Consider the following 10,419-nt stretch of genomic DNA (forward strand, 5'->3'; position numbering starts at 1 on the left):
AGAATTTGACCTCAAGTAGTCTCCGTCCAGAGCCCATGCTTTTCACTCTCTAGCTGTACCACCTAAGCATAAGAACCACCACTTAATAGGCATCCAAGTTATCATACACCAAAAAATTTAATATTTTTTCATTTTGTGACAAATTAGATAAAACATCATGTAAATATTTTAGGCTGCATTTAAATTCGTAAGGAAAAAGGATGGCTGATAAAACCAAATAAAATGAGATTTATATTAAAGAGCAAACTCCTTTTAAGTGAGCTTGAGAATTTTATTATTACATGACCAATAAACTTAAAGAATACACTGATATGGAAATGTTTCACAAACACTTCACAAAAACTTCACCACAAATGCCCTAAGTAATATACCCTCAAAACACATTCTAAGTAGTCGAGAGTATACCAACATTGATATCCAAGTCTATACGAAAACAGCTAAACAGAACACAACAAATAAATCACAAAGAAAAAGCCTCTGGACAATCAAAACAGGTATTCCAATGTCCAAGTATTGGTACACAATTATTTTTCTCAAGAGGCGACTTCACATATTAAGTAAGGGCGTACTCATTTTTCTCCTATGCAGAATCACAAACCTGAACATGATTTCCACAATTCTAAAAAAAATAAGAAAAGGAAAGATGACGGGGACACTAATCAGTTACAAGCACATCCAATAGCAAAGCAAAAAAAAAAAAAAAAAAAAGTACTTAAATAATTTCAAAATGCAAACAAATATTTAGAATTTAGCTCAACAGCCCTATACGCAAAACAAGATTGCATCCCCAGGTCATCCAAAGAAGTTTAATTTTATTCTGCATCCCATTTCAGACAGAGAAGAACTGTATATTTAATTTTAGTATTATCTTAATCCAAAGCGGTTAAAGTGATTTTATAATTTCATGCTTAAAAGAATACGCCCACAATTACCCTGCTCAATTATAAAATAATTCATTTGAAAATTCCAAATAGCAAATGTTTTATTTCACTGTTTTTGAGCTCAAGAGCACTTTGAGTATAAATGTTACCTGAAAGCAGGAGGGAAGTGCAGGAGGGAACTTAAAATTAGGTAAGTCTAAGAAAACAGAGGATAGCTAGGCGAGTGTCTGTAAACAATATGCTCAAAACATCCCCCACAAAGCAAAGTGTGGACAGAGGGTGCCACATCAGCAGTAGTCTGTAGTCGTCCTGCTTCTAAATCATTTGTTAGTTACATGAATTATTCATTTCGGTAATGGTTTGTTGATATGAAGCAGCACCAACACTCAAATGCAAAAAGTGATTGGGTCCTCCTGATCCGCTCTACAAAAATCAAACTTGGGTTTACTCTTACAGAACACTCTCTGCCTTATAGTGACAGAGCGTGTTTTGATTTTTTTAAGCTATCCTTTTTTAAGTTGCTTTTAATTTTTAAAGGATTGAGGGAGTTAATGCCTAGCCCACACTGAACTTCGTTATCAAAAGAATTGTTACACCACTTAACAAAATTCCTTTTCAACCCGGACTGCCACACATTCTGCCTTCTCCAACTTCAAACAAAACTATAAAGCGCATAGTAAATAACATGTATTTTTCTCTCCTCCGGCAAGGAAGTCTAACTCCAAACAGGAAACTGCTCCTCAAAGGATCCAACCCTGAAGTTCAAACCCAGTCCTCGGGAGCAGACTGCATGCTTAAGTGCCAACACACTTGCCTAGGTAGAACCCGAGTAAAACAAATAAGCTTTCTTGTCCTTAAGGCACCCCTTGCGAGTTTTAGCAGGAAAAAAAAAAAAGTTTTTGAACAAATTTCTCTCTCTCCTTAAATGTATACAAAGCCTCGCAGAAAATAAAGAAGTTGAAAGTGCTACTTATCAAGTTTTTCGATCGCCCTCCCCCATTCCACGAGGAGGGGGAGGGAAGGAAGGGGATGAGGAAGGGAGGGAAGGTCAGGTCCGATTTTAGCTGGGCAAGGGGTTAGGAGAGGAGGCCAAGCGCCCCCGCCCCACATTCCGCACCTCTCTGGTGAACAGGAAAAGAGGCGGAGAAGGGAGCGCGAGGGAAAGCACCCCCGAGCTCTCCCACCAGTTTCTCCGTGAGAAGAGCAAGGTGGAAGGCAGGGCGAGAAGGGGCGGTGGGGAGAATGAAGAGGGTGGGATGCTGCCGCTCAGGGGCTGACCGCCGTTGCCTCCCCATAAGGCCGAGAAAGGGCACAGCCTCCCCGGATCTGGAAGGTCCGGATGGGCGACTGGAAGCGCCCGAGTCTCTTACCCATGCTGGGGGCTCTCGCGGGGAGAAGCCGACGTCTGCTCCTCCTCCTCCTCCTCCGGTGGCTCGCGCGGCCGCTCCCGCGGCTGGAGGCGGGACCCGCGCTCCGCGCTAGCCCCTCCTGAGCTCAGGCGGGGCGAAGACTCGCCTCCATCCGCCCGCAGCGCTCTCCTGCCAGTCCCTTCAGCGCGGCCCGCCAGGCAGAGGCAGAGGCGGCGACAGCTCCTCACCCCTGGCCTCCACAGAAGCCACGGCGGCGGGAGGGCCCTCCCCCGCCCGCCCAGACCGCGGTTTTCCCACCCTGGCAACTCCCGTAGTGGGGAGGAACCCGCCGGTTCGCCCAGGCCCTCGGCTCCAACCGCGAGCGCCCGCCCAGCCTCGGAGCCCGCCCCTCGCCTCTTAGCACCCGCAGTTTAAAAAAGCAACACCGTAGACTAAGGTGGAGACCCAGACAGAGGCCGAGAAGGTGCGGGGAACTGGGTCCGGGAGGAGGCAAATCTCGCGAGAACGCCCTCGTTCTCCCCGCCCCACCCCGCCCCGTCGCGTTAGGGCTCTCTCCGGGACCCCCAGGCTGGTGCCAGGTGCGGTGACGTCACGGCCGGGGGTCGTGCGCCGCCCGCGTCCAGGTGCAGCGAGCGGATGAGGAAGCGGTGCAGAGAAGGTTGGGCTCGCTTTCCCCCCGGAGGCTCGGAACAGCTTGGGCGGGCGTTGGGTCTGGTTTGTCGCTTCAGACGGATCAAAAGGTTTCTGCTAACAGGCAAAGTTGCCCCACTTTCTGCGGCGGCGACGCGTTGTTACTTTCTGCAGCGAAGCAGCCTCTGGAGGACCTTAAACGGAAAAGGCGGAGAGGAGGGCGAGCGCGCTTCATTTCGACCTTTAAGGGAGGCCCAGATGCTGCCAGGACCCTCAGTCTACCTTGCGAAGTTACTTACGGATCAGAAGCATTTGGTCTTCGTCGGGAGGGGGAGAAACCTAGGCATCAGATAAATTCTGTTTCACAGAAATAAATTACTGGATTCCTTTAGTCTCTTGTCAGCTGAAGGCAACTTTATCTAATTTTCTTTATTTCTTTTTAAAGTATAATTTGAGATGTTGCTTGATCGAGAGAAAAATAGGCATCATGATTTGAAATATTGCCAGCATTTTTTTTCTAGCGTGAATGTGAAGGAGGGCATAGGATTATTATAATCAGTCAAACATGAGTCTGGGAGTTACGAAGAAGTATAATTATTTCAGCAAGCTTTATTTCCCCCTCCTGTTTAAATAGACCCAATTTCCAGGACAGATGTGTGTGAGCGTTTGTTGAACGCCAACTATTGTGCCTAGTGCTTTTTGAAGAAATTATGTAATTCTCAGTCATCCAGCACTGCAACTGACTTGCCCTTTGGAACCAGGCAGACATGGGTTCTTGAAACTCAACACAGCCATTTACTTTTTGTGGGACCTTGGATAAATTAACCTGGCTGAACTTCAATTTCTTGAGTATGTTGAAACCAATCTTGCAATGCAGAGCACAGTGGCCCGTAGTAGTAACCTTGTACGTATCCATTACCACTATTTCCTTTTGCCATCTTTTAATTCTAATACTTCTCAAAAGGTTGCATGTGGTAATTTTATAACAAGAATGATCAAACTCACAAACAGCAGCCAAAAAGGAGAAAAGAAAAAAGTTTAATATACTCACCTAAACAAGATTACATTGACATCATGGAACATGTGCCTTTTTTAGGTAACAAATATGTGTTGAGCATTGCGTTCGTTGTCCCCTACCAAGCGAAAAAAAAAAAAAAGCTGAAGTACAGCGCTAATCCTCAGGGACTTTGCATTCTACTGGGGGGGTGAGATACGAACACAAAGTTAATAGTATGAGGTAGTGAGAGTCAAATGCTTGAGAATCTAAAGGAAAACGAATTACTGTGGGCAAAGCAAGCTGTAAAGAGAAGATGTGAGTTGAACGAAAGCTCGGAGAAGGCAATAATTCAGTCTGGAGGAGTCCTAGAACTGAGAAGTAGAGGTGGATATGCAGAGTATTTCTGAGTCTTTAAGAAATGTGTGTGGCTCAAGCAGCCCATAAGGAAGGCCATTTATGCTTTGGAAGAATGAGGCTGGTGATGGGCTAAGAAGAATTTATGAAAGGACACAAAAATATAAGCTATTGGAAGCACATACATAGGTAGTAAATTCAAGGCCCAGAGACCTTAAGGTTCTAGAGACTTGAAATTTCCAGATCTCTAGAATCCTTAATATTTAAAGAAGAAAGGCCAATGAATAGAATGGAAAAGAGGCTAAGTAAAACAGAAGGGGGAATAAAGACTATCAGATTTAATAATAAGGGCATCTTTGAAAATATAATTTCAGCATATATATAATAGAATATGTAATATATAACTACATATTCAGAATATATATATATTAGAAAATTCAGATTAAAGATTTTATCAATTGAATGATAAGGAAGTGGAGGCCACAGGTAAGGTAGATATTTTCTGAGAAGTCAGGTGACATGATCTGACAACATGATAAAACGTTTACAATCATTTCTGTCCTAGAAATTCCGGGATCTTCACACTTGTAATCCCAGCAATTTGGGACGCCAAGGGAGGAGGATCACTTGAGCCCAGGAGTTTTAGAGACCAGCCTGGGCAATATAGCAAGACTCCATCTCTACAAAAAAAAAAAAAAAAATACAAAAATTAGCCCACATGTGGTGGCACAGGCCTGTGGTCTCAACTACTTGGGAGGCTGAAGTGAGAGGATCACCTGAGTCCAGGGAAGTTGAGGCTGCAGTGAATTGTGATCCTGCCACTGCACTCCATTCAGCCTGGGTGACAGAGTGAGACCCTGTCTCAAAGAAAAAAAAAAAAATTCTAGGATCTGTTACTGCCATAATAAACGTATTTTACAAGTTTAAAACTTAAATTCACTTTGCAAATTCAGAGGCATTATCCTCTGAGGTAATAATGAGATGTTGAATCACAGAAATTGGAAGCATTAGGGACCAGAACCCCTAAGAATTGGTTGAGAAAACTGAAGTAAAGCTAAGAAGTAATCGCAATCCCAAATTTAATGTTGTTTTCCAAAGACAAAGCTAAAGGAAATTCTAACAGAAGAATGAAATCTAGAAATTTACTTTTAAACTTACAAAATGGCACGTAAAAATACCTTCTACACTTTTGAGTGCTATGCAATATTAGTTATTAATTATTCCGTTAAGCTCTTTTCATCTTTTAAATCTTACCTTCTCAGCTATAAGAGGCCTTCAAGGTATGACAGTATATTTTATACGTTTTTATATGGCTAGCACTGTCTGCAGCTCAAAACATTGCGTTCCCTGGCAATAATTATTAGTTGAATGAGAGAAAATATGGTGAGAAGATAATTTCTACTTACCACATATATTAAATTTAAATTCCTTTAATCTAAAAACAAATTATCTTTTACTTTTCCCTTTATTTTATTGTTACCTTTATGCTAGATTAGGTTTGTTTCCATCTATCTGTCCTTATTCTTTGTATTCCAGTACAAATGGACTGACACCACTCTAATCATTCACTTTTTTTCTGCCAAGTACTGAACATGTTGATCTGACATCAAGGAGAACATTACAGTTTCTGTGTGAATGACACAATTTCAGATCAACGTAATTCATGCTAAACTGCCATGATTTCTTCCTGAAGTTTTCTTAGAAATGTATCTGAAGATATCTATATTTTAAAAAATCATCTGCCTTCTTTCCTTTTGGTAAAAACTATTATAACCATGAAGATTATGCTAAAGAAAAATACATGTTAACTGAATTGTATTATTTTTAAAGCACTCATTTAGCTAAAATCTTGTAACTAATTCTTTTTTGTTTCTTTGTTTTCATTCAAAAGTACTAGGTTTCCTGGGAAGTTTTCTTACTGCTACCTTGTTTTGGCCTGGCTAATTTACTGTAAACTTAAGCCCAAATTACATCGATGTGTAACCTGAATTTTAAAAATCATTCTTTAGAAAACAATTGCTGGAAATAATAACCTCAATCAGAATGCCTATACTGTGAGATCATTGAAGCTGAAAAATCCCCCAGCTCAAACTGGTGGCCCATTCAGCTTGCAACAAAATCCTGTTCCTCTGCTAGCAACTTGGGGGATGTCCTCAGGCCTATGACCACTCTAAGCACTTTTCATTATTGCATAATAGGAAAGAGTTTAATTAAAAACATGATGACCCATCTAAATGAATTACTACTTGCCAACTGCAAGGACCTTTTTAATGGTGTTATTTGCACTTTATTCAGATGCTAGTGTCATAGGCCTTTAAAGGGAATCTCTTTCAAGAAGTATTACTCCTCCCAAATATTAAAGCTAGCTCCTTTTGAAGGGTCACATATTTTAAGTAATCTCAAATAACAAATACATTTGCATTTTCAAATATCAGGCAGTTAAATTATACGCATGGTGTTATGTAAATAATTTCCAGTCATGAGTACACATTTATTCAACTCAACAGATGTTTTCCTGATCACCCATTACAAATGAGCAGCTTCTGGATCATAAATATGGAGACAGAAAATAAAGTCCTTGGCCTTAAAAGACAAAGGACTGGGGAACCTGTCCAAGGTACATTGGAATTCCCAGTAAGGACAAGGAAGGGTAGTCAGGTAGCCAGGACAACAGGCAGGTATACAATCAAAAGCCCAGGTTGGGCGTGGTGGCTCACACCTGTAATCTCAATACTTTGGGAGGGCGAGGCAGGCGGATCACCTGAGGTCAGGAGTTCAAGACCAGCCTGGCCAACATGGTGAAACCCTGTCTCTCTACTAAAAATAGAAAAAGTAGCTGGGTGTGGTGGCGGGTGCCTGTAATCCCAGCTACTTGGGAGGCTGAGGCAGGAGAGTTACTTGAACCTGGGAAGCAGAGGTTGCAGCTAGCCAAGATCGTGCCACTGCACTCCAGCCTGGGTGGCAGAGTAAGACTCCATCTCAAAAAAAAAAAGTCCAGGATGTCTTTGAGGGGCTCTGAGACCACACTCCAATATGGAGAGCCCTGTGTGCCAGGGAAGTAATTTGACGTCTTGTCCTAGAAGTAAGAGGCAATTAATGAAGTATTTTAAGTAGGCAACTGATTTGCTTTTCCAGCTACATCCACGGTCATAGAAAAAAATGCATACAAGTCACAAAAAATGAGGTACCAAAAAATTTGGTTAAATAAGCATTAAGCACCCACTACCCTAAAATAATTAGTAAATATGTATTTTTACTAATATAATAAATGTTTAAACTAATATAATATACAAGGGATTTCATATGACACTGGGAGAGATTCATTGCAACAAACACAAACTCTGCCTTCAAGGAATGTGATTTCCAGCTAAGAAGGCTAAGATATACTCAACTATTTTAACTTGCACTTATTTAAATAAAATGTACCTTATTGAGGAGAAACGGCATTTAGAATCAACATGGCACAGACCAATAAACTGGGCAAATTTTCAATTTAGTAATTAATTTGCAGTATTCTTATTTGAATCTCTGCAAATTTTTTGTTACATAAATTTTTAATTTCTAATTTTTGTGGGTACATAGTAGGTGTATAGATTTATGGGGTACCTGATATATTTTTATATAGCCATACAGTGCATAATAATCACATCAGGGTAAATGGGATATTCATCACCTCAAACATTTATCCATTCTTTGTGTTGCAAACAATTCAATTATATTATTTTAGCAATCTTAAGATGTGTAATAAATTATTGTTGACTGTGCTCTCCCTGTTATTCTATTTAATCATACTCATTCTATCTAACTATATTTTTGTACCCGTTAACCATTCCCACTCTCTCCACCCCTGCCCAGCCTCTTGTAACCATCATTCTACACTCTATGAGTTCAATTGTTTTAAATTTTTTACCTCCCACAAATAAGTGAGAACATGCAAAGTTTGTCTTTCTGTTCCTGGCTTATTTCACTTAGCATGACGACTTCCAGTTCCATTCATGTTTTTGCAGATGACAGGATTCCATTCTTTTCTATGACTGAATAGTACTCCATTGTGTATAGGTACCACATTTTCTTTATCCATTCATCTGTTGATGGACACTTAGGTTGATTCCAAATATTAGCTCTTGTGAATAGTGCTGCAATAAACATGAGAGAACAGATATCTCTTTGATATAAGATTTACTTTCTTTTGGGTATATGCTTAGCAGTAGAATTGCTGGATCATATGGTAGTTCTATTTTTAGTTTTATGAGGAATCTCCAAAACTGTTCTTCATAGTGGCTATACTATTTTACATTCCCACCAACAGTGTACAAAGGTTCTCTTTTCTCCACATTCTCATCAGCATTTGTCATTACTTGTCTTTTAGATAAAAGCCATTTTAACTGGGGTGAGATGATATCTCACTGTAGTTTTCATTTGCATTTCTCTGATGATCAATGATGTTGAGCATATTTTCATATACCTGTTTGCCTTTTTTTTTTTTTTTTTTTGAGATGGAGTTTTGCTCTTGTTGCTCAGGCTGGAGTGCAATGGCATAACCTTGGCTCACCACAACCTCCATCTCCCAGGTTCAAGCGATTCTCCTGCCTCAGTCTCCCAAGTAGCTGGGATTACAGGAATGCGTCACCATGCCCAGCTAATTTTTGTATTTTTATTAGAGACAGGGTTTCTCCATATTGGTCAGGCTGGTCTTGAACTCCTAACCTCAGGTGATCCGCCCACCTCAGCCTCCCAAAGTGTTGGGGTTACAGGCGTGAGCCACTGCAGCCGGCCTCCTGTTTGCCATTTTTATGTCTTCTTTTGAGAAATGTCTATTCAGATCTTTTGCCCATTTTTAATCAAATTATTAAATTTTTCTGTAGAGTTATTTAAGCTCTTTATATACTGTAGTTATTTATCCCTTGTCAGGCAGATAGTTTGCAAATATTTTCTCCCATTCTGTGGGTTGCCTCTTCACTTTGTTGATTGTTTCTTTTGCAGGGCAGACACTCTTTAACATGATGTAATCCCATTTGCCACTTTTGCTTTGGTTTCCTGTGCTTGTGAGGGTACTAATCAAGAAATCTTCGCCCAGTCCAATGTCCTAAAAAGTTTCTCCCAATGTTTTCTTTTTGTAGTTTCATAGGTTCAGGTCTTAGAAATTTAAATCTTTACTCCATTTTGATTTGATTTTTGTGTATGGCAACGGATGGGGTCTAGTTTCATTCTTGTACATATGGGTATCCAGTTTTCCCAGCACTATTTATTGAAAAAACCATTCTTTCCCCAAAGTATGTTCTTGGCACCTTTGTTGAAAATGAGTTCACTGTAGATGTATGGATTAATTTCTATGTTCTCTATTTTATTCCATTGGTCTATGTGTCTGTTTTTATGCCAGTGCCATGCTGTTTTGGTTAGTATGGCTCTGTAGTATAATTTGAAGTCACGTAATGTAATGCCTCCAGTTTTGTTCTTTTTGGCTCAAGATAGCTTTGGATATTCTGGGTCTTTTGTGGTTCCATATTAATTTTATGATTGTTTTCTCCATTTCTGTGAAGAATGTCATTGTTGTTTTGATAGGAATTGCATTAAATTTGTACATAACTTTGGGTGGTATGGACATTTTAACAATATTGATTCTTCCAATCATGAACATGGAATATCTTCCTATTTGTGTGTGTGTGTGTGTGTGTGTGTGTGTGTGTCTTCTTCAATTTCTTTCATCAATGTTTTATAGTTTTCCTTGTAAAGAACTTTCTCTTCTTTGGTTAATTCCCAAATATATTATTTTATATGTAGTTATTATAAATGGGATTACTTTCTTGATTTCTTTTTCAGATTGTTTGCTGTTGGCATATAGAAATGCTACTGATTTTTGTATGTTGATTTCGTATCCTGCAACTTTACTGAATTTGATTATCAGTTCTAATAGTTTTTTGGTGACATCTTTAGATTTTTCCAAATAAAAATTATATCTTCTGCAAGCAAGGATAATTTGACTTCTTCCTTTCCAATTCGGGTGCCCTTTATTCCTTTCTCTTGCCTGATCGCTCTAGATAGAACTTCCAGCACCATTTTGAACAACAGTTGTGAATGTGGACATCTTTTTCTTGTTCTAGATCTTAGAGGAAAGGCCATTTTTTCCTCTCATCAGTTTTTTCCCATTCAGTATGATACTAGCTGTGAGTCTGTCATACATGACTTT

The 10,419-nt window shown here is 39.9% G+C and overlaps 1 protein-coding gene and 1 long non-coding RNA gene across 3 annotated transcripts in view; one reads left to right on the forward strand and one right to left on the reverse strand.

Moving 5' to 3' along the window:
- CD2AP (CD2 associated protein) overlaps positions 1 to 2,726 on the reverse strand; it is a 152,180-nt gene extending 149,454 nt beyond the window's left edge. For both annotated transcript variants that reach the window (XM_005552787.4, XM_074037839.1), the window contains exon 1: positions 2,252 to 2,726. In XM_005552787.4, coding sequence (XP_005552844.1) covers positions 2,252 to 2,255 — 4 coding nt within the window. In that variant the 5' untranslated portion in view covers positions 2,256 to 2,726. The remainder of the gene's footprint in view (positions 1 to 2,251) is intronic.
- A 69-nt stretch (positions 2,727 to 2,795) lies between these two features.
- On the forward strand, positions 2,796 to 3,270 carry LOC135970616 (uncharacterized). Its single transcript, XR_012433736.1, has 2 exons — positions 2,796 to 2,909; positions 3,056 to 3,270. It is a non-coding gene; the product is annotated as an uncharacterized lncRNA (long non-coding RNA).
- The last annotated feature ends 7,149 nt before the right edge of the window (positions 3,271 to 10,419 follow it).

This window comes from Macaca fascicularis, chromosome 4 (assembly GCF_037993035.2).
Source record: "Macaca fascicularis isolate 582-1 chromosome 4, T2T-MFA8v1.1".
NCBI classification, from domain to species: Eukaryota; Metazoa; Chordata; class Mammalia; order Primates; family Cercopithecidae; genus Macaca; species Macaca fascicularis.